The sequence below is a fragment of the Phyllostomus discolor genome, chromosome 13, assembly GCF_004126475.2.
Source record: "Phyllostomus discolor isolate MPI-MPIP mPhyDis1 chromosome 13, mPhyDis1.pri.v3, whole genome shotgun sequence".
Taxonomy (NCBI): domain Eukaryota; kingdom Metazoa; phylum Chordata; class Mammalia; order Chiroptera; family Phyllostomidae; genus Phyllostomus; species Phyllostomus discolor.
Window position 1 is genome coordinate 59,106,946 of NC_040915.2, and position 27,329 is coordinate 59,134,274.

Sequence of the window (27,329 nt, forward strand, 5' to 3'; positions counted from 1 at the left end):
ACAGGCAAAGAAATAAGAAAAGCTGGTTAACTATTATAAATTAAGCACGTAGAAACAGTTACCAGGGAGTTAGAGTCCATGGTACATAGAGAAATATTTTAGACAGAAAGGTAAATAGGTAAGTTAGACATCACAAAGGCCTTATAATAAATTTCCTATAACCTCTGTTCAATTTACCGTGTCTTTTTGCCCCATGACAAATTCTGAGAATTTTAATAAACAATAAGACATTCAAACTCTGTACATACAGCTATTTCTACTTGTCTGATTTATGGCTCTCATGGTTATAATAATCTTTGTTTAATATAACTGAATCTATGGGAATTTTTCTATTTTTCCTGGTTACCTTTGCATTTTTTTTTCTGCTTTACCTAATCGCAAATGTCAATCACTGCTAAAAATGAAAGTATAAAAACCTGCTTGTACTTGCAATAAACGGAACAGAGCATCACTGTCCTCTGAGGTATGTTGTCGTCTGTCTCCCATCGCCGACGCTTTACCCACCTTTCAGGAAACCCTGGACCTAGCTGTAGCTGGACTGCAGCAGTTCTCCCCGGCAGGGTGTCTGGGAAGGAGGCCTGAGTTGTGCACTTCAAAGGCCACCACTAGGGACTGTGTTGCTGGGTCCCACCTTCAGGACAGGGGCTGTGCCCTCCTCCTCCCATGGGTCCCTGCATCCACAGAGATACTGCCCGCCACCCTAGTCACATACATGAAAGGAAGGCTCTGTAAGACCCCCACTGCCTTACCCGTTGACTCCTGTGGGAGACGTCAGGGAGCCCTCAGGCCCGGGGATCCTCTGGAGCCCCTTCTGGCCTCCTCTGCCAGGGTCTCAGGGTCTCCCTGCTGCAGTGATCCAGGCTCTGGCCTGGCCCCCTGTCCCACATCAACTCTGTTCTCTGTTCCCCTCACGTGAACTCAGTCTCAAGCAGTCCCCAGGCTCTCCTGGGTCAGCAGTCATGTGTGCCTGAATCCATGATGGTCACACCAGGACTGTGCCTGCTTGATCCTGTGTAACTACGATTCTGGTCCCCTGTACTGATGACTCTTAAGTGTTAGAAACACTGGAGCCAAGGAGACAATTGAGTCTAGACTTTGGATCATCTTGAAAAAAGGGTGGCTTCCCTGGGGACCAGCAGAGGGCGCCATGAGCCCTCTCTGCAAAACAGGAGCTCCTGGCTAGGTAGCCCTCCAGGGACAGGAACCCTCAGCCCTGGGCACTTTGACCTCAGTCATGACAGGATGATGCATTTCCTCTCTGGCCCAGGCTCAGTGCTGTGCATGTGGCCCTCTGTGTGGTCCCACAAGGACTTGGTCCCAGCTTTACCCAGGGGAAACCAGTGTGCCAGGCTGGCTTCCCCCAGTAAGGGTTCCAGATCCTGTGGGTGAACCTGGGAAAAATGCAAAGGATGGGGACTCATTTGCATGTACAGCCCCTCCTCCATGCAGCCAGCTGGGAAGGGATAAGAGAGGCCTGGGCAGCCCAGTCCCAGCTGTGTGGACTGAGGAGCAGCCTGCTCACCATGGCCTGGGTCCCTGTGCTCCTCGTGCTGCTCTGTCACTGCACAGGTAGGGACGGGCCCCAGAGATCCACAGCACCTGCACCCTGACCTTCTGTTCACTCCATGTGTCTGTGTGTCTGCAGGTTCCCTCTCCCAGCCTGTGCTGACTCAGCCGCCCTCTGTGTCTGCATCTCCTGGAGCCACAGCCAGACTCACCTGCACTCTCAGCAGTGGCTTTGTTGTTGGTGGCTACTACATAAACTGGTTCCAGCAGAATCCAGGCAGCCCTCCCCGGTATCTCCTGGAGTATAAATCAGACTCAGACAAGCACCAGGGCTCCGGGGTCCCCAGCCACTTCTCTGGATCCAAAGACACCTCGGCCAACCCAGGGCTCCTGACCATCTCTGGGCTGTAGCCTGAGACGAGGCCGAGTATCACTGTATGACTTTGCACAATAGTGCTTCTCACAGTGACACACACAGATGAGGAAGTGACACAAAAACCTCAGCCTGACACAGTTTTCTTTCAAGACAATTGAACATTTTAAAGTAATTTCTGTGTATGTAAACTATACTCGGGGGACCTTCTGGTGTGTGGTGTGTCCACTTCCAGTTTTCCATCCCATGTCTAGAGTCTCAGGGACACGGAGGACAAACTGAACACACAGTGGTCACTGTGACAGTGCAGAGCTGCCTGGTGTTCACTGTGGGAACCGGGGCCTAGGGACCTGCCCTCGGCCTCTTGAAATGAGACAATGGAGCCTTTTCTGTGTTTAGTCTTTGTTATGATCCGGGGACATCCCGGCAGGTGACAGTCTCCACAGAACAGACTCTGCAGGGCCAGGGCTCTGAGCAGGGACCTGCCTGTCCCTTTCAGGCCCATCTGCTCAGAGCCCCCACGACACACAGTGTTCCAGGGACAAGGCACTAAGCTGTGAGATGCTGTGTGAGGACATAGGACACAGCTGGCCTGGCCCCTTGGCTGGGTGCCTTTGCCCTCGTATGTGAAGTCATGCAGACGACGGTTTGGGAAAGGAATATTCCAGGCCTGGGGCAAACCCTTCTTTGTGGGACATGAGTCAGAGGGGGGATGACCCACAGTTGCTGGAAAAATGCTGAGCCCGCCTAAGGAAAACTGGGTGACATGGGTCCCTGGATGAATGTTCCCTACAGCTGACACCACTCAGGAGCACAGGGACTCCTGTGAGTGGGATCCCTGAGCAGCTTCCCGCTGGCACTGACTGGGCTCTCCTCTCCTCTCACACCCCACTGGAGCTTTCCTGTCCAGGGTGTGGGGTGGGATATGGGATATCAGAGCAAGAACTTTCTGATATTTACCTATTTCACTTACACTGTGAAGCTCTTGTGGGCTGATTTCTGAGGCTTTTCCTGGAAAAGGATCAACACACACATTGGGAGTCACGATGGAAATGGTGTCCAGGGACTCCCAGACAGAGTCCCTACCTTGTGAGCTAGGACAGAGGTGATGGATCCTCAGGGGTTTGGCCCTCTTCTCTGCCTTCTGATAAGCACCCTATTGTGTAATTCCTCATTCTCAAGTACTTGAGATATCTTAGTTGTGTTTTTATCTTCACCCAAGGACATTGTTCAGGGCTTTAAGAAAGAGGAAGAAAGAGAAAGAAACATGGATGAGAAAAAAGAAACTTCGATTGGTCGCCTCCCATTGGCACCTGGAAGGGGAATGGAACCCACAACCTCTCCATCACAGGACAACGTTCCCCCCAACTGAGCCACACCAGCCAGGACCTGTCACCTGAGACACTTCACCTTCCTGGTCATTTTTCTTCCATGACAAACCCCTTGTCCACTCTGCCCATTCCTTCTGCTCCATCAGAAAAAGGTGGAGAAAGTGCGTCTTAAAATGTTCTATGATGTTAACTCCTACTTGTTCCAACAGAGTGTTGGGTTTTTATATTTCCAATGATAAGACAAGTGTCTTCTTATTTTGTGAGATCCGATGCTGCCAGGTGTCTCATAATTTCATGGTGACACTCTGACCTTTGCTCCTCAAAACCCACAGTTACACTGAAGAGACCCCCTAGAGTCATGGTTCCCCAGGGCACAGGTGGTCTGCCCTCCCCAGGCTGGGGGTGCAGCCCTGTGAGTGCACCGCCCTAGGCTGGTCCCCGCTGCTACTGGAGAAGGTTACAAGATGTTGTCAGAGGTAGAAACTCCTTCTATACCCACACATGGGTACTGTGATGGTCCTGGGGACTCACTCAGGAGAAAGGAGTAACTGCTAAGGCTTTCCAAGGAAGAGAGCAAGAGTTCTCTCTCAGGAAGGAAGATGTTCTCAGGATCAGGGTTAGATCTGAAATGAACTAGATCGCTGGGGCAGAAAGGTAAACACAGCCATCTCATGATTCAGCCTCAGCCACTGCAGGTAAGACTCTCAGGAATAAGGTCACGAGAGTCATGAGGAAGCTGATTGGGAGGAAGATGTCAGCTGCCCAGCACACAGGGAGACTCAGTCACTGTGTGGTCATTGGTCTGTGTGAGGTGCAAGCATCTGCCCCTTCAAGATGACCCCCAGGGGACATCAAGGTGACCCTGGGGCAGGATACAAGAGGGGAAGCTGATTTTCATGAAACAGCTCCTCCTACTAATGGGCCTGGGAGGCATGAAAAGGACCAAGGACACCACCCTCCATCCCATTAGCCTGTGGGGGCCGTGTCCTGTGAGTGTCCCCACAATGGCCTGGACAGTGCTCCTACTCAGGCTTCTTGATTACAGCTCAGGTCAGAGGAAGGGACTGTGTATTTTGGGGGTGGAGGGCAAATTAAAGTGGGATCAGAGGTGCACCCTTTTCACCTAATACCATCCCTGCCTCTCTGCTGTTGGTGTTAGGTGTCGATTCTCAGACTGTGGGGACCCAGGAGACATCACGGTCAGTATATCCAGGAGGGATGGTCACACTCACCTGGAGCTCTAACTCTGGGTCAGTCTCCAGTGGTAACTGCTCCAGATGCTTCCAGCAGACCCCTTGGAAGGCTCCTCACACTCTCATCTGCCACACAAACACCCAGCCCTCTGGGGTCCCCAATCACTTCTCTAGATCCCTGTCTGTCAACAAAGCGGTCCTCACCATCATGGGGGACTGGCCTGAGGATGAGGCTGATTCTTACTGTGCTCTGTGTACTGGTACTAGTGTTGGTACTTACCCAGGGATGTGAACCCATGGGAAAAAATGCACCCAATCCTGCACATAATTCAGAAGGGCTGAACCATTAGGGGCAGAAGAAAGGAGAGAGGGTGGAAATGGTTTGCACAGGGTTGGGATTGGCTCCCTGGCCCTGGTTTCTATCCAGTGCCTCATCTCCATGTGCCTCCTCCCATCTCCCAGGGTGTGTCCTTCTCCCTGTGTGACTCCGTGAAGGCTGGGTTTTCTGTCTCCCCTCTTTTCTAGGGTGATGCTGGGGAGAACCTGGACTCCAACATATATTAACCATCAGTGAGTCTCAGATCCCTCTACTCCCTGGAAGACTCTTCTGTTTAAAGGGCAGTAACAGGTTTTCTCTCATTGATTTGACGCTCAGACCACATACATCTGTCGTTTTCTACTCAAGTGGAAGCCTCACCTTCGGGCTGGCCGGGAATGCAGTTCCCCAGACTAGATCCACAGAGACAGACACCTGTGTTTGCTGCGAGGTTGTCATTCTAACAAGCCCTGCATGAGATTTTTATACATATTAAACTTTGGAAACTACCCCCTCTGCTATTTGTCTAAAATTCTTCCTGACAATTTCTGCTTAAAATTCAATCACATTAATGTCTCAGGCAGAGTCTCTTTCTAATAGCCATTCAAAAATCCAGGAACAACAATAAAATGATTTAAGATATTAAACTATATTCATTATGACTTGATGTCAAAGTACAGCCAGAATTTGGAAGGAATTTTTTAACTCTATGTTAAGATGCATTTGCTGGCTCACCCGGGTGATCATACCTGAGAACACATCTTATTCAGAACTGGCTCCCAGAGCCGCTGATACCTGGGCTGACTGCCCCCGTGCGGGGACAGGTCAGAGGCTGCGGGTGTGTCACTGCATGACTCCCTGAGGCTTCCAGCACTGAGTCTGGGGAGGGAAACGTGTGATACTATGATTCAGCTGATTTTTTTCTTCTCCCTAAGTGTCTCAATTGGGAAACTTCAGGTTAAGTAATACAAATTAAGTTTAAAGGAGAAATGCATTATGTACACTCTGGTAGGAATATATGTATAATGTATTTGTGTGTATGCTTGCTTTCTGTAAGTTTATGGCACAGTTGGATTCCTGGATTCGCTGTGAATGCATTAAAACTGTGCAGCCTTTCTGTGCAGCAACCTCTACACAAAACACCTCCTTACTGAACTGCCTGCTTCTGGGCTAACCTGCCCTGCCTGCCTGCCCTGTGTTTCTGCCATCTGAGCCAGCCCTTAGGGAGGTTTTCTGGAATTCTTTGTCAAACAGTAGGATGGAGGCTTTCAACATCCAACCACAGCAGCTCTATTCTAAGGAAGGCCTTGGCCAAAACTGTAAGGATTTGCATGAGGATGGACCAATGGGAGAACAAGGGTCAGAGGCTCCTGTTCAGATGAGCTGGATTCCCTGTGTCTCCGAGAGTGCACTTGCCACTGCAGAATGAAGACCATCTGCATAGCTGAGCTGAAACACCGAAGTGATCTCCCCAGAGCGGAGAGAAGCTGACCAGACAGAGTGGCACAAAGCGGGCAATGTAGAGGAACCCAGCAGAGCTGTCTAGTCAGAGTGGCCTGGCCCAGGGCCACCAGGTCCCAGAGCTGTTCTGCACCCCACTGTTCCCACAGCTCTGGGGCATCCCAGTTGGGCTGCTCCACGGCAATGCTGTTTCCATAGCCATGCTGTATTGCTGTAGTTGGTCCTGAGTAAAGTCTCCCTCTTGATCACACCCCAAACTGGGGATTCTTGTTGGCATTGAATTGGCCCTCAGGTACATACGGTGACAGGAAAGAAGGAGGGAAGAGGGGAAGGAACTTCAAGAAAACCCAACCCTGTCCTACTGGCCTGGGTTCTGCTGAATTTCTACAATTAAAATTCCGTTTAGAAGGTCAACAGGGGGCCCTGTGGATCTTCTCAGAGCTGCAAGGCCTGAAACAACTTCAATGATTCTAAATGCTGGGCCCTGCCCCATGCTCACTGGCCTGAGTTAGAAGTGACAGCAGGTGCGTCCTCTCAAGGGACAGACTCAGAGCTCTCAACCACCCCAGCCTCCTCCAGGCAGTGAGCTACAAACTGCGCAGAGGACCCAGAATGAGGGTGTTTGTGGGCTCATATTTGCATAATGCCTCACCAAACACACACTTTACCCCAGAGGCTGGGGGAGGAGGGAGGGAGACACCTGAGAGACCATCATCAGCCTGAGGCCAAAGGACTGTGGAAAGTCTGTGCTTGGACCTGGCCTCCTCCTCCCCTTCCTCACTCACTGCTGGGAGGGAGCCTTTGGTGGGATCCCTAAGCTTTTCCCCTTCATTCCTGACCTGTGTCTCTTTTCATTTAAACGTAAACTTCTCAGTCTGTGTTAACTCTCCAGCTCTCACTGTGTCCCCAGGAAAGATGTTCAATATCACCTGTGGTTCCGGCACATGAGACATCACCAATGGTCACTGTTCGTAGATGGTCAAAAAGGAGTTTGTGCAAATCCCCAGAACATTGATTTATGTCACAAGCAGTAAACTCCCCTAAAGCCCTGCCTGGTTCTCAGACTCCCACTTCTGAGGCAAAGCTGCCCTGACCCTCCCCAGAGGCCAGCCTGAAGGAGAGGCCGAGCTACTGCTCACTGCCCTGCAGCAGAGCTGGGCGGGCAGAGAGACCCAGACGGGGAGCCAAGACATAGCTCCCTGCTGTCAGGAGCCTGGGGACAACTATGGTTCCTTGACATGGGGATCACGTAACCAGGCTCCTGTGCTCTCAAGGCAGCCTGATGTCCACCCTCCACAGAGAAACGGTGAGGGACAGGGTCGGTCTTGTCTGCCATTCCCTGTGAGAGCAGTAATGAAAATCAGGGACGAGTTGGGAGGACCTTGTCCAGAAAGAGTAGAATTCAATGACCTTATGTTCCAAAAATAGCAGTGACGTGTATATGGAATGTAAGGCCTGAGGTGAAATGAGTTTCACCTCATTGAAAGATAAAAAAAGAGAAAGAAGGAAAACACATTTTGTAGATTATAGATGCTTATTTTTTGGATTTATTTAAAAGCAATTTGAGTATATTCTTAAATTTTACAATATATTTAAAAAGTATAATTTGGGAAGAAAGGTTAATTCTTACTTAACAAAATGAGTTAAACTGTGTTCCAGAATAAGATGTGCTCAGTTCTACCTCAGGAGTTCTAACCTCAAAGTGGCAGGAGATGCACAAGGAGGAGAGCCAGGCCCCAGCGGAGAACTGCACAGAAGGAGAGAACCTGGTTCTGCACAGCAGGGACAGGCCTCCAAGGGACTGTCACTGCACTGGACTTGAACCTGATCTAAGAGGAGTTTGTAGAAGGGACAGCACCTCAGTGCTCGGCCTGTGGAATAAAACATAAACATTTGTGTGTATGTGAATGTGTATATTTATCTCTACATGCTCATAAATATATGTGTATGCAATACGTGTGTGTACATACATATGAATATGTGTCTGTATACAGTAATGCAGTAAGTGAATTTTAAAGTACATACTTCTAACTGAATAAAGAAACAAATTGATCTACTATATTAAATAATAACAGAGCCATATTTTTCTTATGGACTGCTTTTCTCTATGAGCTGGAATTCCTTTCCTGTGAAATCTTTGAAGTAGAGGACAAATAATGAGTAGCGAAGTGACCTTGGAGGTGGGAGCGATGGTGCAGGAAAGACGGGAAGGGATGGGGGAGGGAGAGTCATCAGGGACAGCCCTGCTCCCAGGAAGGGGAGAGGAGGAGGGGTGGGGCAGGAAGAGCCCTTACCACAGCGCAGGTCTGGGAGGAGGCAGGCAGGCTGAGTGCCTGGAAGTCTCCTGCTGGTGGGGGGGCCTTAGAGGACACAGCTTCCAGCAGGAAATTTGGGCTCTAGTCCTCTGTGCTGCCCCTCTTTGCCTGAAGCCACAATGAGGCTGTAGCACTGCAGGTGGCCTCTGCTCTCCCCTGCAGGGTGTCTGGGAAGGAGGTCTGAGTGGTGTACTACCAAGGTCACCACTAGGGACTGTGTTGCTGGGTCCCACCTTCAGGACAGGGGCTGTGCCCTCCTCCTCCCATGGGTCCCTGCATCCACAGAGATACTGCCCGCCACCCTAGTCACATACTTGAAAGGAAGGCTCTGTAAGACACCCACTGTCTTACCCATTGACTCCTGTGGGACACGTCAGGGAGCCCTCAGGTCCGGGGATCCTCTAGAGCCACTTCTGTCCTCCTCTGCCAGGGTCTCAGGGTCCTCCTGCTGCAGTGATCCAGGCTCTGGCCTGGCCCCCTGTCCCACATCAACTCTGTTCTCTGTTCCCCTCACGTGAACTCAGTCTCAAGCAGTCCCCAGGCTCTCCTGGGTCAGCAGTCATGTGTGCCTGAATCCATGATGGTCACTCCAGGACTGTGCCTGCTTGGTCCTGTGTAACGACGACTCTGGTCCCCTGTACTGATGACTCTTAAGTGTTGGAAACACAGGAGCCAAGGAGACACTTGAGTCTAGACTTTGGATCAGCTTGAAAAAGAGTGGTTTACCTGGGGACCAGCAGAGGGCGCCACGAGACCTCTCTGCAAAACAGGTGCTCCTGGCTAGGTAGCCCTCCAGGGACAGGAACCCTCAGCACTGGACACTGATTCCTGTGAGGACAGGGTGAGGAATTTCTTCTCTGGACCAGGCTCAGCTTTGTGCATGTGGCCCTCTGGGTGGTCCCTGAAGGACTTGCTCCCCATCTTTACCCAGGGGGAAACCAGTGTGCCAGGCTGGCCTCCCCCAATAAAGTTTTCAGACCCTGTGGGTGAACCTGGGAAAAAGGCAGTCGATGGGCACACATTTACATGAGCAGCCCCTCCCCCATGGGGCCAGCTGGGAGAGGATAAGAGAGGCCTGGGCAGCCCAGTCCCAGCTGTGTGGACTGAGGAGCAGCCTGCTCACCATGGCCTGGGTCCCCGTGCTCCTCGTGCTGCTCTGTCACTGCACAGGTAGGGATGGGCCCCAGAGACCCACAGCACCTGCACCCTGACCTTGTGTTCACTCCACGTGTCTGTGTGTCTGCAGGTTTCCTCTCCCAGCCTGTGCTGACTCAGCCGCCCTCTGTGTCTACATCTCCTGGAGCCACAGCCAGACTCACCTGCACCCTCAGCAGTGGCTTTGTTGTTGGTGGCTACTACATAAAATGGTTCCAGCAGAATCCAGGGAGCCCTCCCCGGTATCTTCTTGCATATAAATCAGACTCAGAGAAGCACCAGGGTTCCGGGGTCCCCAGCCGCTTCTCTGGATCCAAAGACACCTCGGCCAATGCAGGGCTCCTGACCATCTCTGGGGTGCAGCCTGAGGATGAGGCCGACTATTACTGTGCTACATGGGATGGAAACAGTAATACTAACACGGTGCTCCAGAGTCTCGGGGAAGTGAGACTAAAACCCTCACTGTGCACTTTGTGCCTGTGGCTGCCACTTGCTATCTGCCTGGGACCAAGACTAACTCAGGTGGCATTTGTTGTCCCTTCTTCAGTGGGCATTTCTTTTCCTAGTACCCATGGATGTGCGGTTTTTACTTATTGTCTGAGGTTAAAAATGTTGTTTCTCTCTGGGCAATCTTTTCAGCTAGCTCATGTCTACACAGACCTAAATCAGGACTGGGGGTTGCGCAACTCCCCAGGGTCAGGACAGACAAGGAAGGAAGAGGTTGAACCCTACTGTGCCCACCAAGGCCTATGCCTGGATCAGAGGCCTGGGTGGGCTGAAGGCTTCAGGTGGGTCAGTGGTGGGTATTTTGGCCCATCATGCCCCAGGCCTGTCTCCCAGGAAACTGCTGCAAGAGTGAATGTAGTTCCACCTGCCTGTCCATTGTGGCCTGTTTCTCGCACCCGATTTCTCCTCCAGGGGCTCAGGGGAAGCAGGTTTCTCTGGCTCCAGACATGCTAAGCCACCAGAACCTCCCCTACATTGAAATATGATTATGTGTAACCTCTCTGTGCCCACCAGGATATCAGCAAAAGGCTCCTCATGCCCTGACCAAGTGGCTCAGTGGGTTGGAGCATCATCCTGTGCACCAGAGAGCTTGCAGGTCTGATTCCTGCTCAGGGCACATATTAGGTTTGCAGTTTTGATTTAATGAGAGAAAATAAATCAAACATTTCATGTTCACATCAGTGTCTCTCTCTCTCCCTCGCCCTTCCTCTGTCTCTCAAATCAATAAACACACTCAGGTCAGGATGTGAATAAAGAAGACTGCTCGATCACTAAGGTAGCATCTGTAATCTAAACCTTTCTCTTCATCCCACTGTGGGAAGGGTCATGCCCAGATGTCTGTGAGGCTGAAGACATGCCGCGTTTGTGGACACTCAGTTGGAGAAGATGCATCCAATAAAACATGTGAATGAGGACCAGAGGTGTGTGGGGGAGTTATGTCCTAAAGCCATGGCTCAAGAAGCCACTCTTCCTGCCTGGGGACAATCTTGTCCTGGCCTGGAGTCTTCCTGTCTTCACCCTTCTCTCTGCACAGGTGAGCAGCTCAGGGGTTCCTGGACATGGCCCCTCAGGAGCACATGCCTCCTCCTCCTTCCTGTCCCCTAGGACAGGTCTGGCTATTTGTGTGGCCTCAGACCCTACTTGTGTGAAACAACTCTTTGTAGGTGGCTCAAATGTATCTCTCAGTGTGTCCTGACCTGAACCCAATGGGAATGCCACCTGGGCCTCCCCCAGGGATCTCACTCTGCAGAGTCTCCAGGTGCCATAGACACAGATTGGAGTCCCCGCCCTGTGTCTCCCCAGGGCTGCTGCTGACTCTCCTCTATCACGTGACCCTGCGCTACCTCTCACCCACATCATCTATTACTGAGAGAGCCTCTCGGGGGGTGGGGGGCGCAGTGCTTCTCCAGAGGCGGGACCCCACATCCAACCAGCTGCCCCTAACTGTGACCACATCTGCTACTCACAAGGCTCAGGAGACTGGAGAAGGGCTATGGAAAGGCCACACCCACTGTAGTAAATGTCTCCAATAAAGCCTGATAGGGGAACACCACAGGACATTGGGGTGTTTGCATTTGTAGGTGGAGCCAAATGAGGATAATACCCTCTGGATTCTGAGTTCAGGTGCTTGAACCAGCTGAAATTTACTTGCTTGTCTTAGAGACACTGTATTGGCAGCAAGTGACACGGATCGTGTGGTGATGAGCTTGTGTCCCGTATCACATGATTCCTGCACCCTTAGTAATGCTGGGAGACACAGGATGGAGAAGAGATTTGAGCTCTTTACTGCTCTGAATGATTAGAAACACCTTGTGGGTTTTAAATTTATAAAGACAGTGTCAGACCCCTCCTCTGCCGGCCTCAGTTCTCCCAGCTGGAGCAGTGACCACCTCAGGGGATCCCTGGGGAGTGTGGCGGTGAAGCAGCTGTAGCAGATCTTGACCAAAAGCCCCAACACCAACCTCAGAGTGGCTTTTAACTGGTCATCACTCTGTGTTACATACACACTTGGAAAGGTAGTCAATACTTTAAGAAATGTGACCCCATCACAGGCACCGATAGGCAAATCCCAAGGAAGAAGAGAGTCTTAGAAGATGGACAGGGTGGATTTCAGGGAGTCACACCCCCTTGTCAGGGGATCGACAGCCCCTCACATGGGCACTCTGAGCCTCCATGAGCCAGTGGTCTGTCTGCACATTTAGGATGCGCCTCCTTTCCTTTCAAGCTTTAACTTTCTCCCTCAGGTGAAGAGAGGTATTCCATTTAAAAAACTTGACATTGTAGTGAAATCTAAGCTTCCAGAAACTCAAGGTTTTGGAAAGATCCCACAGGCACATCCTGGAGAAAACAGAATAGTCTCTCTTGTTTACTGTGTGACCAACTATCCCAGGGCCCCTAATCAGTGAGGTCCAGAGTGATGAGTAAAACAGTCCAAATCATGGATCTCCATTTTTCAGGATGGGTCACAGGACCTGGAGAGATTGTAATGAGGATCCTGCAGGGGGCGCTGTGGGGCTGTCTTAAGGAGAAGAGGGGTCTGAATTCTTCAATCTGGGAAAAATACTGGGATGCTCCAGGGATGTGATAAAAATAAATTTTTACCTGAAGGACTTTTAAATCTCTTCTGAATTACAACCCAAACCAAAAATATGCCAATTGTGTACTTAAAGTCCTGTATCTGCTTCTTCCTGGCCACAGAAGATTTGCCATGAGAGAAAACTGAAGTGAAACACCAGCATCCGATGTGAGATGGTGCCTGTGTGTTTGGGGGTTGAAGGTGGGTGGGGCATTGGGCCCAAAACACACAATCAATAGGACTGGTGATCAATATGTGATTTTCAAAATAATTAGGAGTGAGAAGGATGTAAGGGTGAGGAGCAAAATGTTATAATAACAGGTGAGATCGCTAACAAGGAGGTATTACCTATGCAAATACAAGGGGAAAGTTGCTTTGGGCCACGCATTGGGTTAGTGGAGTGAGCAGGGGCACCAGGAGGAGCTCCTTAGGAAGCGGCAGGAGAGCTGAAGAGGCAGAAGAGGCCAGACTGCTGGGATGACTGCTGCTGAGAAGGAAAAGCATAGTCACAGAAGGACCATCAGTGGGGAGTGACGTGCACACATTGGTGTCTGCTCACTCCATGTCCAGCTGAAGTGAGAACACAGAGAGCAGGGCAGGGAGACAGGGGAGGGTCAGTCTGTCCCATCCCAGAGAAGAAGACAGTGGCCAGATCTGGGTGAGTGTAGTGGAGATGAAGACAGTAGAGAAGATTCCAGATGGTTTCCTTGGGAAAACGCTGTCCTAGGGCCTTCTTGGAAGGTCAGTGTGGGGGGTACGGATGGGTCTAGGTCGGCTCCATGTTCCTGGTTGGATGAGCATGGTCATATGCAAGAGGGGCGAACATGTGTGAACCATGGGTTAAGGACAGCAAATATTTGTGTTTTGTTTCTATTCACAGACTTATTTTTTAAATTAAAATGAGTTACTGAGCCACAATTAAACATCACCATGCTCCAGACAACTGGTGCTGTGATAAGCCAACAAGAACCTGTCAGGGCCACGGACACCCTCTGGTTTCCGTGTGGTCCCTGTGCGATGTGGGGAGAGGGGGGTTTCTGTGGCTTATTCAGAGGGAAGCATTGAGGCTTCACAGGAATACAATACACACCTGTGAAGTTAGTCAGTGAGAGTGGACAAGACTGGATGGAAAAATGTATACAGGTTTATATATTGAACTATATATCTTCATATTAATAGCATTGTTACCACACACATTGATTAGTTACAGACACTGGGGAAACTGTGTCTGTGTCCACTGTGCTGATATTCTGCATGTGAGTGCACTGTGATCAGTGAGGGAGGCTTCAACTGGACCCCTGGGGACATCAGTGTCAGCATACTGAACGTTCCTGTAGCAACTTCAACACTTCTGCACATCCCCAGAGATGCAATCCCGTCTGGATGCAGGCCTCCTGTGGTGGGAGAGACCCGTTTACCCTGGTGGGCTGCTGAGGGACTGTGGGGACCTGGCTGCGTCCTGGGAGGGAAGTTCTGTGACCGTCTCATGAGGATGCTGTTGGGGGGGGGAGCAACAAGAAACCAGATCTCACTTCTGAATGATTCTGGTCTCTTCCTGGAGACAACTCCTGTGCCTGGTTATTGGTGGACCCAGAAGTCATTGTAGGTGACAATGGGACCATTGAAGGGGTTTATGGTACTGGGGAGACATGGTGGGAAGTCAAGTATGAGGAGAGAGAGAGGAGCTGGTCACCCCAGGCCCTAAAATAGAGGGTGTGTACGGGTCTGCATGCCCTTGGCCCATCTGTTCTCTGAGTGCAGGACACAAACAGTTCAGGACTCAGGCACCTGCATGGTCCTACCAACATAATTATCTAGGTGGTAGAAGGAGCAGGAGGAAGACCTCATGAAGAGAAGGTCACATGTTTAGAAGAAGGAACAAGGCTTGGGACACCTGCAGCACAGTGGGGAGCCTGGGGGACGAGGAGCCCCTGCCCAGTGTGGGTGCCTGGGGTGCCAGTCAGGACTGAGCTCCAAATCTCACTCTCTCTCTGCCAAGCAAGCTCCTGCCTCTGCATCCCAGACCTGAGCTTGCACTCTGAAACAGCAGGGGGTGCTGTGGGCCCACCCCTGACAGACTGTGGGAGATCTCAGGGGGGAAACCAGGGCCTGAGCCCAGTGCCCTCTGCTCTGTGCTCACTGGGGATCAGCAGCTGTGACCTCTCAGGCACAGCTCCTCTCCCCAGAGGATCCTACAGCCCCACCCCCACCCAGCTTTCACCAGCTTTATCCCCAGGGACCCAGGAGGAGGAAACAATTTGCATGAAGGGTCCTCTCTGCCCTCCCCCAAGGGGAAAACATAAGAGAGACTTTGTGCCTTTCTCTCCCTCGTGGTCTCAGAAGCAGAGTGTGGGCACCTCCACCATGGCCTGGACCCCTCTCCTCCTCACCCTCCTTGCTCACTGCTCAGGTGACTGACTGAGGGAAGCCAGAGTACTGACTATGGAACACACCTGGGTCACCCTTTTTCTCTCTGACTGAGAACACGCTGTGAGAAATAGCCTCACCTCACGTCTCATGTGTCCCCACTTTTCTGTTCCAGGGTCCTGGGCGCAGTCTGGGCTGACTCAGGAAGCCTCAGTGTCAGGGTCTGTGGGACAGAAGGTCACCCTCACCTGCACTGGAACAAGCAACAGTGTTGGAAGCTATACTGTAGGCTGGTACCAACAGGTTCCCGGTGCTGCCCCCAAAGCTGTGATGATTGGAAGTACTCGACCCTCAGGGATCCCAGATCGGTTCTCTGGCTCCAAGTCCGGCAATACGGCCTCTCTAACCATCACGGGTCTGCAGCCTGAGGATGAGGCTGATTATTACTGTTCAACATGGGACAACAGTATTAGCAATGACACAGTGCTCCAGCCCCATGGGGAACTGAGACAAAAACCTTCCCTGTTCTCATGATCACCCCCCTGGGTGCCTGTGACCCATAAAGAGGGTGATGTGGCAGAACATAGAGCTTCTGACCTCGAGGGTCATACTTTGTGAGCAGAGGCCCCTTTTTAATAGTGACAGGTAACTCCCCCCACATGTTTTCTCATGAGCTTATTGTTACAGAGCTCCCACGCCACACATTTCACTGATAATGTCTACAGTGCAGTAGTGGTTTCCTACTTACTGAGAACTGAATGGGCAGCATGAGGCCAACCCTCTCCTGTGAGCAGCAGGAGACAGGAAGGGAATGTGGAATCGGCCTGTGATGGGCACCTCGGCCTGAGGAATCCTGGGAGCCACAGCAGCACTCAGCTCTGAATCACCCTCTTGCCTCTCATTTAACTCTCCCCACTTCCTAGAGCTGTTGTTGAAGCCTGATGTCCGGGTACAGATAGACGTGCAGCCACACCTCAGGGGCAAATTTGCATGAATTGGCCTATGCATCTCAGGGACACGGGATATCAGACACTTGGAGACGGGAGAATCTCAGGTCCAACAAGGAGGCCTGAGCAGGCAGAGCCCTGGGGCTTCCTCATCTGACCCAATTCCCTCTGCTCCTCACCCTCCTCACTTCCTGGACAAGGGCTTTCAATGGGGAGAAATGAAGGATGGCCATGGGAGATATTGTCTCTGCTCTGTACATTTGTCATTTGGACACAGGAAGTGGGTTGTAATTCATTCTACCACCCTCTGTCCACAGTTCCAGCATCCAGGGTTGGATAGTGCTAACCCTGCCATTATGCACATTGTCCAGGTGTGGGTGTGTGTGTGCACATGAGTGTGTCTGTGTGTAAAATGAGTGAGTAGTGATCTTCTCTAATAATAAGTCTGGGTCAGAAGGTACAGTGACACAGTTCTCCCAAATACGCACACAGCTATTCCAAGGGCTTAAAGAGAGGCTCAGAGTCTGTCTCATTTACTGATGACAGAGAAAGCAGGGCCCTGACCTAACCAAAGACTATGATGTTTCAGAGTTGTAGGACATCATCATTGATGAGCATAGACACAGAAATTTCTCCACATGCTAGTAGAATGGGTGTTATATAAACAAAGATTTATCTTGATTCCAAGGGTCTGACTTTGTGAGCAAAAACCCACCCAAAGAGTTACTGGCAGCTGATTCTTCTCATATTCTTTATCATAACTCTATTAAGATATAATTTACATGGCATGTTTCACTGGTTCATTTGTACAGCACATCATTAAGCATATTCTCTTCCCCGAGGCAGTAAGAAGGTAAAGGAATTTTAAGAACCCTCCCAGGCAGTCCCTTGCACACTGTCCCTGGGCAGCTCTCTTCCTCCTGCCCCTCTGGGGGAGAGGGCCAGACAGAGGCCAGCACCCAAGACAACATTCTGTCTGCCGTCTCCACATGGGGTCTCCTCCTGCTCCCACCACAAAGCAGCTTCTCCCTCGGAAACTTCTGGGTCATTGCAGACAATGTCTGCCTGTCAATGTCCAGTCACAGAGAGTGACATTGAACTTGGCCTGACACTAAAACCACTGTCACTCTGCCCCTCAAGACTTAAAGTCCACTGTGAAAGCCATAGTTGGACTCTCCTGGTTTCCCCCATCTTGGCTCTCTATGTCCCTGTCCTTCTGGAACCATCGTTCTGTACCTATCCTGTGATGTTCTGTCCTCGGGCCTCAGGTCAGCTGTTGCCCCAAGTTCTAGACTCTCCCTCATGTTCTCATCTTCCTCCACCAGTCAGCCAATGGGAATCATCTCCAGCCTGTTGTCAGAAAAGAAGTGTGTGTGCCGGGTGTATTTCTGGGGAAATACCAGTTCAGCAAAGAATTTTAGTGGTTTTTGCTAAATACTCAAGGATCTAGGAAAAGTAATTTACTGAGCTGTTGTTACTCAGAACTCAGTCAGCACAGTGTAAACAGATTCTGTATGAAAATCCACTTCACTATCTCTGTGACTACCTCAGCATGTCACAAAATAATCTTTAGAAAGTTTCGCCCATGAGTTTCATACAAATGGAGCATGAACGTGTTTTGTAAATTACGTGTAACTCATATTTTACTTAGAGGACCAGTAGGAATGTGAATGGTTTTTAAATCTATTTTTAAAGCATAGTATAGTTATTGCACCAATATGTGGCCAATGATGCAAATTGTGTGTGTGTTGCAGATATAATAATTCCTGTTTTAAAGGGTAATAAAAGTAACAGTTTTGCATATCTCTTCTCCAGTGACCAAAATCTACACATTAACATGATTCCAATTACAGAAACCCTCCAAAGGAGGACGTCGAGATTTCAGACGTCAACCTGGACTTGCCATCTGGTATTTCCTAAAGGAGACTCAGTTCTCCCTCTGCCCACCTTCTCCTACTCTCTCCCTTTCTCTCCCTTCTGACACATGGCTCCGCCCCAGCTTCTTTTCCCAGAGACTCAGCCAGCCAGCCAGCTCAGTGACCTGACCAACCAAAACACATCTTCTTGGGTCATGAACTCTTGCCCAGCTAGAATCTGCATTTCTGAGTTGTGAGCCATTTTCCTGATAGTCCCCTTTTCCTGGGTCATGTGATCCATCTCTGTCTTCCCGGTGTATTTCACTGTGGGGATTTCCCTACATCTTCACCTAAAGCCATGAGTCTGTGCCACGCCCATGTCCCTCAGCTCTCATGATGCCTCTGCTCCCTGCTCCCTCATCATCCCTCCAACATCCATCCCCTCGCAGAACCCTGAGGACAGCAGGGACCTCTCTGGTCTCCCTGCACCAGCGTTGAAGGTGAGGGAGGGAGGCCCCTCTGCACCTGCATCTGCGCTCTCCCCTCCCACAGCTTCGGCCACACTGTACAGTCGTCCTGATTTCCACCTCTCTGTCTCCTTATACACCAAAACTCTACACTGGAAAATGTTGTTTATTTACATCAGAGACTGGCAGTATAACAAATGGTGTCACCAGGGATGTTTGTGAACTGACAGTGACCAGTGTCAGGGCAGTGTCCCCAACATCATTTCCATCCTCAGATGAATTCTGAGCACTGAGCAGCAGGGGTGCTGTGGGACCCCAAGGCCAGACAGTGGGTGCCTCCCACTGAGTGAACTCCCTGACTGCCCACGGCTGGGGCCCTGGGGCCTGTGGGTACTGATGGGGACCCTGTGACTGGGCTGGGCAGAGCCTCCTGCTCACTGGTGTGTATAAGGTCCCTGCACCTGCTTCTGTCCTGGACCCTCCCAGAGGGCAAACCGAGTCTCACCCATCATCTCCTCTGTCCAATCAGCTAGGCTCTTACTTAGCTGGTTCTCAGGGTGGAAAAGGTTCATCATCATCGGGGGAAACAAATAAGAGTGAACAGCTCCTCCTCTTCCCAGCCAATGGGGGAGATAAAAGAGGCCCGGCCCACCTCAGACCTCATCTGGGGCCCCAGGAAGCTGCCTGCACCATGGCCTGGACCCCTCTCCTGCTCGTGCTTCTCTCCCACTGCACAGGTACGGCGAGACTTCGGATGCCCAGGGTCACCCACCAATCCTCTGTCACCTCTGTGGCCTAGATCCTTCTGCAGCTTAAATATTATTCCTGCCCCAGCACCTGTGAATGTTTGTGTTTCCAGGTTCCCTCTCCCAGCTTGTGCTGACTCAGCCGCCTTCCCTCTCTGCATCTCTGGGAGCCACAGCCAGACTCACCTGTGCCCTCAACAGTGGCTTCAGTGTTGGTGTCAGCTACGTAAACTGGTACCAGCAGAACCTAGGGAGCCCTCCCCGGTATCTCCTGTGGTATAAATCAGACTCAGAGAAGCACCAGGGCTCTGGGGTCCCCAGCCGCTTCTCAGGATCCAAAGACACCTCGGCCAATGCGGGGCTCCTGCTCATCTCTGGGCTGCAGCCTGAGGACGAGGCCGACTATTACTGCATGATCGGGTACAATAATGCTCCTCACAGTAACACACACAGAGGGGGAAGTGGGACAAAAACCTTAACCTAGCAGAGTTTTCTTTGAAGACAGTTGAATTTTTGTACGTATGAACATAATTTGTGTGCATGTAAATATACTCACAGGTACCTTCTGGTTTACAATGGGTCGAATCTCAGTTTTCCTCCCCACGTCTAGAGTCTCAGGGACACAGAGGCCAAACTGAACACAAAGTGGTCACGGTGACACTGGTGTATGTTAGCACCTAACATATCTACAGTAAAAGAAAACATCAGTAAACATATTTTTGAGCTTCAGTGTGACCCTTAAGTTTCCATATGACTCCGTATACACCCTCCTCCCCATTCCTGTTGCTTTTTATTAAAACTCCTCCTTCCTTCCTCCTCATTTGAGAGAGAAACAGCAGCTGCTTTTCAACAAATAATCCACATCTGACCGCTTCTTGGCCTGTGCTTTCTGGTGAGCTGTTTGGGAGGGAACTCAGCAGATCCCACACCCACAGCTACAGACGCCCTGGTCATGTCTGATGGCCATTCTCCATTTCCCTTGCTGACGCCTGCACACAGTGACACGTCTCTGTCTGTATTCTTAAGTCCTGTGTCCTTCTCTCATGCATGCCACCAATTCTACTCAAAACCAGCAGACATTTGTCATGTAGTAACATTCCTGCCTGTGAACTAGAGGGGCCTTGAAGTTATGTTTTGTTATTCAGATATCTCAGTTACCTAGCAGGAAACAGACTGCATGCATAAAGCAGAGACAGCCTGGCCTGGAAACAGAGAGGATTCAGAAGGGCCTCGCCCATCGGATGTCGGCTGTGCCGGCGCCTGGGAGAGTGTGTGGGCTCGGCCACAGGGTCGCAGTTTCAACAGTATGAGGTGGCCTACTGCACCACATTTCTAAATTCTTCACAGATTTTGATAGTAAGGTAGCTATTTACGGTGTGCTCTTTAGATGTATAAGTTTAGTAATACTTTACTTGAATCGATTAATAAATCTCCATACTTCATGACTGTATGCCAAAATCACTGCCTCTCTGAGCTGCACGTGCCGTGTCCCTGAGCCATGAAATGGACTCTCATGGGTTGTCAGCTATTTTCTAGGTTTGGGAATTCGAATCATAAGAAAGAAAACTGTCTCCATAATTCAGAGGGTAATCACGGGGATTTTTAATGTAAAAATTTTGAAGCACATGTAGATGTGCTTCAAAAATATATTTTAAAAACTTGATTGATGTTTTCAATGCCCTGAGAATTTCTATAATTCACAAAAAAGAATTAGTTGCCCAACTGTGAAATAGACATTCTTATTGGGAAACAGTGAATTCAATATCATTAGACAGTTTGATGCATACGTTGGATTTTTTCCTTCCCCAAACTTACTTGTTATAGACATGCAGAAACTATCCATGAGATTTGAAAAACCTATGTTATGAAGAGGTGAGACACAGCAGTTCCCTTCCTGGGCACCTAGTGACAGTCACTCACTGCAGGGGATTTAGAAGGAGGAGGGACCAAACAACACAAACGGTCAGGTCCCCATTGCTCACGGTCTTACCTTTTCCAGCTGGGAGTCCGTGCCCTTTAGCCTCTTACACGGGTTTCTCCCACCTCCCACTCCCAGCCTCTGGCAAACCAGTCCATTCTCTGTGTCTGTGAACTTTTCGTTTGTTTGTTGGTTGGTTGGTTTTGGTTTGGTTCATTTTGGTTGTGGATTCATTTTTTATTCTGGGTTTTCTGTTTTGTTTAAATTCCACTTATAAATGTATTTGTCTGGTATTTGTCACCCTCTGTCAGACTTACTTCACTTGGCTTATCATCCTGAAGTTCTGTCTATGTTTAGAATGAATAATATTCATATATATTCATCCACTGATGAACATTTAGGTTGTTTCCATAACTTGACTGTTATAAATAATACTGCTGTGGACATGGGGGAACATGTATCTTTTTGACTTAGTGTTTTCCTTTGCTTGAGATAAATACCCAGAAGTAGATGATCTGCATCATACGCTAGGTCCATTTTTAGAAATCTGACCACAGGTGTCTGATGAGAAAGAGCGACCTGGTGAGGTGCAGGGAGCAGCTGGGGTCCTAGGACTTTGGGCCATGGGGAGGTGTGTGCACTGTGACCAGCAGGAGGTGCTGTAGGACTGTCCTGAGTCCCCCTGTAGCTGCTCACTGAGGAGCATTCACTCAGTGGAGCTTGGGCCTCAGGGTGTGGCTTGTGCTTCTGACTGGGGACTCAGCAGCTGTTCTCACTCTCACCTTGTACAGTCCCCTGAGCAAGGACCTTTGTGTGGTCTGAGCAGGTGCTTCCCCCCAGGGTTCTCTCAAGGGGTGAAACCAAACTCCATCCCCCTTTGTCCCGGGTGTGAGCTGAGCTCCAGCACCAGGGCTCAAAAGGGGCTGGGTAGCCCCAGGGTGGACACACATTTGCTTGCACAGCCCCTCCCCTGGCAGAGGGTGGGGAGAAAAGGAAGCCTGGGCAGCCCAGCCCCACTGTGGGCTCAGGGGCTGTGTGCACCATGGCCTGGACCCCTCTGCTCCTCGTGCTCCTCTCTCACTGCACAGGTAGGGGTGGGCCTGGGATAGCTAGGAATCCCCAAATATTACACCCCTCTTGCTCAGAATCTTGATAAACTTTACCCTGGTGTCTGTCTCATCACCTATAAGTGTCTGTGTTTCTGCAGGTTCCCTCTCCCAGGCTGTGCTGACTCAGCCACCCTCCCTCTCTGCATCTCTAGAAGCCACAGCCAGACTCACCTGCACCCTGAGCAGTGGCTTCAATGTTGGCAGCTATACGATATCTTGGTACCAGCAGAAGCCAGGGAGCCCTCCCAGGTATCTTCTGCGGTATCACTCAGACTCAAGCAAGCACCAGGGCTCAGGAGTCCCCAGCCGCTTCTCTGGATCCAAAGACACCTCAGCCAATGCAGGGCTCCTGACCATCTCTGGGCTGCAGCCTGAGGACGAGGCCGACTATTACTGTATGATCTGGCCCAGTCGTGCTTCTCACAGTGACACACACAGATGGGGAAGTGACACAAAAACCTCAGCCTAACACAGTTTTCTTTCAAGACAGTGGAACATTTTAAAATAATTTCTGTGTATGTAAACTGTACTCAGGGGACCTTCTAGTTTGTGATGGGTCTACTCCCAGTTTTCCATCCCATGTCTAGAGTCTCAGGGACCCAGAGGCCAAACTGAATACACAGTGGTCATGGTGACACTGCAGAGCTGCCTGGTGTTCGCTGTGGGAACCGGGGCCTGGGGAGCTGCCCGTGGCCTCTTGAAATGAAACAATGGAGCCTTTTCTGTGTTTATTCTTTGTTATGATCTGGGGACATCTCAGCAGGTGGCAGTCTCCACAGAACAGACTCTGCAGGGCCAGGGCTCTGAGCAGGGACCTGCCTGTCCCTTTTAGGCCCATCTGCTCAGAGCCCCCATGGCACACAGTGTCCCAGGGACGAGGGACTAAGCTGTGAGACACTGTGTGAGGACTCAGGACACAGCTAGCCTGGACCCCTGGCTGGGTACCTGGGCCTTTGGTTGTGAAGTCAGGCCGAGGAGGGTTTGGGAAAGGAATATTCCAGGCCTGGGGCAAACACTTCTTTGTGGTACATGAGTCAGTGGCGGGATGACCCACAATTGCTGGAAAAATACTGAGCCTGATCAAGGAAAACTGGGTGACATGGGTCCATGGATGAATGTTCCCTACAGCTGACACCACTCAGGAGCACAGGGACTCCTGTGAGTGGGATCCCTGAGCAGCTTCCCGCTGGCACTGACTGGGCTCTCCTCTCCTCTCACACCCCACTGGAGCTTTCCTGTCCAGGGTGTGGGGAGGGATATGGGATATCAGAGCAAGAACTATCTGATATTTGCCTATTTCACTTACACTGTGAAGCGCTTGATGAGCTGACATCTGAGGCTTGTTTTCCTGCACAAGGAGCAACAAACACATTGGGGGTCACCATGGAAATGGTGTCCATGGGTCCCAGACAGAGTTGCTACCTTGTGGGCTAGGACAGAGCTTCTAGCTCACAATCCTCTGGGGTTCGGCCCTCATCTCTGCCTTCTGGTGTGTGCACACGGCCTCCTGGCCCAGCTCTGAGCTCCAGCCTGTTGAGGAGGCTGATGGTCTCTGTCACGTAGCTCAGGACAACGCCCTGCCACCAAAGGGCTGCAGTTCCAGAGAAGTGAGGTAAAACCTGCTGTCCACTCTGCATCCTGTCTCATCAGGGCTATAACCCTGACTGTCTTACCCCAGCTGGGTTTTGGTTTTTGCTGACATGAGCACTGTGAAACCAGGGGGCTCAGGGCCTCTCCTTTTTCTATCCTCGGTGCTCGGTGAAATGTCTCCTTCCTTACTGGGATCCAATGGAAACAGAATCACTGGGGTTACTCAACTACTCAGAGACACCTGGGCAGGGACTGTCTCAGTCCAAAGGTCTTGGGCAGCTCCACCATGTCCTGGACTTCTCTCTTTACCTTTTCAGTCAATGAATGAAGCCTTCACTTTAGGGGACAGGGGAATATTATTAGGGGAAGGGGACCTTTGCTACTAGTATCTGGGCACAGGTGGTTCTCATTCAACTTTCTCTCCCTTCTAACTCTCTTTCTAGGGCCCTTGAGTAGATGCTTCTGGGTTTCCTATCCACAGTGTCTAGGACTTTGTTTAATAAAAATCATACAATGATATAGAGGGCAGGTCACCTCAACATATTTTCTCATCTTACTATTCAAAGAACACCAGCCTCACAGTAAATGTCATTTATAATCACCAGTGATCATTGCACAAATGATTCAGCACATGAGTAACAACAATCTGTGTTATATCAACAAAATCCACCTTGTCTCCCTGGTAACATTCGGACAGAGACGAGGGTATGTGTGCACTGTCTGGGTGATGTTGGATCTAGAACCTGGGGAGAACAGCTGTGAAGAGGCCAGCATGTTCTTTCAGAGAGAAAAGCTCCCCCAGAGTCTACAGGGAGACCTGCTCAGTCTCCTTCTTGCATGTGAGGGGTTTCTGGGGCACCCCTGGTGTGTTCTCCCGTCTAGTCTAACCACTCTCCTCACTCCATAGGAATTGATGGGCTCTTAATTCCCACATTGTTTGTCTCACGGACACACTAACTGACTTGTGGTGTCTGGAAAATGCCTGAAGACATCTGTATGGGCAACAAATTTCAGGGATCGTTTTTCTTGATATGGCTTCCAATTGACTCATGATGAAATGTGTTATAATTTCATTAGCCCATTTTTTCTGTTATCATATCAGTTGTTTTCTTCTTATTATTTTATTTTTTATTTTTTATATATTCTAGGGACTTAGGGACACTGACATTGTTTGTGTTTTCAGCCTTGTCATTTTTATTTTATTTTGTATTAATACTCCTATATCTACACTTTTAGTGATAATCTACACTATCAGAGCTATAGTTGTATAATCATGAAATATTTTAGTATGCATATTTCATGTTAACTAGGTTGGGACTCTCCTAAAATACAAAGCTAAAGAAAAAAGTCATACACATTTAATTAAACTCAAAACTTCACAACAATTTCAAAATGAATAGCAAATCATATTTTTATTTCAAGTATGCTAAACACCAGTTGTGTGATTCCTCATTTCCAATTACTTGAGAGATTTTAATATGTTTTTATTTTCATCCAAGAACATTGTTCAGGGCTTTGAGAAAGAGGAAGAAACATCAATTGGAAAGTCACACATCGATTGGTTGCCTCCCATCAGGCACCTGGAAGTGGAATGGAACCCACAACCTTCCTAGCACAGGTCAATGTTCCAACCAACTGAGCCACACCAGCCAGGACCTGTCACCTGAGACACTTTCTCTTCCTGGTCATTTTTCTTGCATCACAAACCCCTTGTCCACTCTGTCCACTCCTTCTGCACCACAGCAGCAGGTAGAGAAAGTGAATCAGTCTTAAAATGTTCTATTATATCAACCCCAACTTGTTCCAATAGAGTGTTGGGTTTTTTATATTTCTGGTCACGAGACAAGTATCTTCTTATTTTGTTACATGTGATGTTGCTAGGTGTCTCATAATTTCATGGTGACACTCTGACCTTTGCTCCTCAAAACCCACAGTTACACTGAAGAGACCCCCTAGGGTCATGGCTTCCCAGGACACAGGTGGTTTCCACTCCCCAGGCTGGTGGTACAGCCTGTCAGTATGCAGTTTAGGGCTAGTCCCCCAATGCTAAAGGAGAGAGGTTACAAGATGTCATCAGAGGTAGAAACTCCTTCTATACCCCAGACACAGGAGCTCTGATGGTCCTGGGGACTCACTCAGGAGGAGGGAATGACTGCTAAGGCTTTCCAAGGAAGAGAAAGAGTTCTCACTGAGGAAGGAAGAAGATGTTCTCAGGATCAGGGTTAGATTTGAAATGAACTAGATCGTTGGGGCCAAAAGGTAAACACATGAATCTCATCATTCAGCCTCAGCCACTGCAGGTAAGACTCTCAGGAATAAGGTCATGAGAGTCATGAGGAAGCAGATTGGAAGGAAGACCTCAGCTGCCCAGCACACAGGGCATCTCAGTCACTGTGTGGTCATTGGTCTGTGTGAGGTGCCAGATTCTCCCTCTTTTTAGATGATCCCCAGGGGACATCAGGGTGACACTAGGGCAGGACAGGAGAGGGGAACCTGATTTGCATGATGTATCTCCTCCTCCTAATGGGCCCAGGAGGCATGAAAAGGCCCCAAGGACACCACCCTCCAGCCCAGGATCAGGAGGCTCTGTCTTGTGAGTGTCCCCACCATGGCCTGGACTGTGCCCCTGCTTGGGCTCCTTGCTTACAGCTGAGGTCAGAGGAAGGGACTCTGCACTGTAGGAGTTGGGAGCAAATATAAGCACCATTGCAGAATGACCCTTCTCTCCCTCAACAATAACTGTCTTTCTGTCGTTGGTTTTGGTGTGTATCTCAGACTGTGGTGACCAAGGAGCCTTCATTATTTGTGTCTCTAGGAAGGACAGTCACACCCACCTGTGGCCTTAATTCTGGGCATCTCTCTAGGTTTAACAACCCTACTTGGTACCAGCAGACTCCAGGCAAGGACTCCCCACAGGCTCATCTACAACACAAACAGCTGGTCCTCTGGGGTCCCTGATCACTTCACTGGATCATCCCTGTCTAGGAACAAAGCCCCTGTCACCATCACCAGGGCCCAGCCTGAGGATGAGGCCAACTATTACTGTGCAGTGTGTGTGGACAGTAATATTAATGTTTACATGGTGATGTGAACTCGTGGAGAAGTACATCTAAAATCTCCACATAATTGAGAAGGGCTGAACCCTTAGAGGCAGAAGAAAGGAGAGAGGATGAAAATGGTCTGCATGGTATAAAGATTGGCTCCCTGGCCCTGGTTTCTATCCAGTGCCTCATCTCCATGTGCCTCCTCCTGTCTCCCAGGGTGTGTCCTTCTCCTCCATGTGACCCCGTGAAGGCAGGGTTTTCTGTCTCCCCTTCTTTCTAGGGTGATGCCTGGGGAGGACCTGGACCCCAAATATATTAACCATCCACGAGTCTCAGATCCCCCTACTTCCTGGAAGACTCTTCTGTTTAAAGGGCAGTAACAGGTTTTCTCTCATTCATTTGATGCTCAAACCACATACATTTGTTGTTTCCCACTCAAATGGAAGCCTCACCTTCGGGCTGGCCGGGAATGCAGTTCCCCAGACTAGACCCACAGAGACAGACACCTGTGTTTGCTGCGAGGATTGTTCTAACAAGCCCTTCATGAGATTTT

General features: G+C 50.0%; 2 gene segments (V, D, J or C); both read left to right on the forward strand.

Moving 5' to 3' along the window:
• Positions 1 to 1,494: 1,494 nt before the first annotated feature.
• LOC114509800 lies at positions 1,495 to 1,932 on the forward strand. The segment is given in 2 exon segments: positions 1,495 to 1,569; positions 1,646 to 1,932. Coding segments are annotated over 2 exon segments (318 nt in total).
• Positions 1,933 to 9,590: 7,658 nt separating this feature from the next.
• LOC114510159 lies at positions 9,591 to 22,611 on the forward strand. The segment is given in 2 exon segments: positions 9,591 to 9,665; positions 22,241 to 22,611. Coding segments are annotated over 2 exon segments (417 nt in total).
• Positions 22,612 to 27,329: the final 4,718 nt, after the last annotated feature.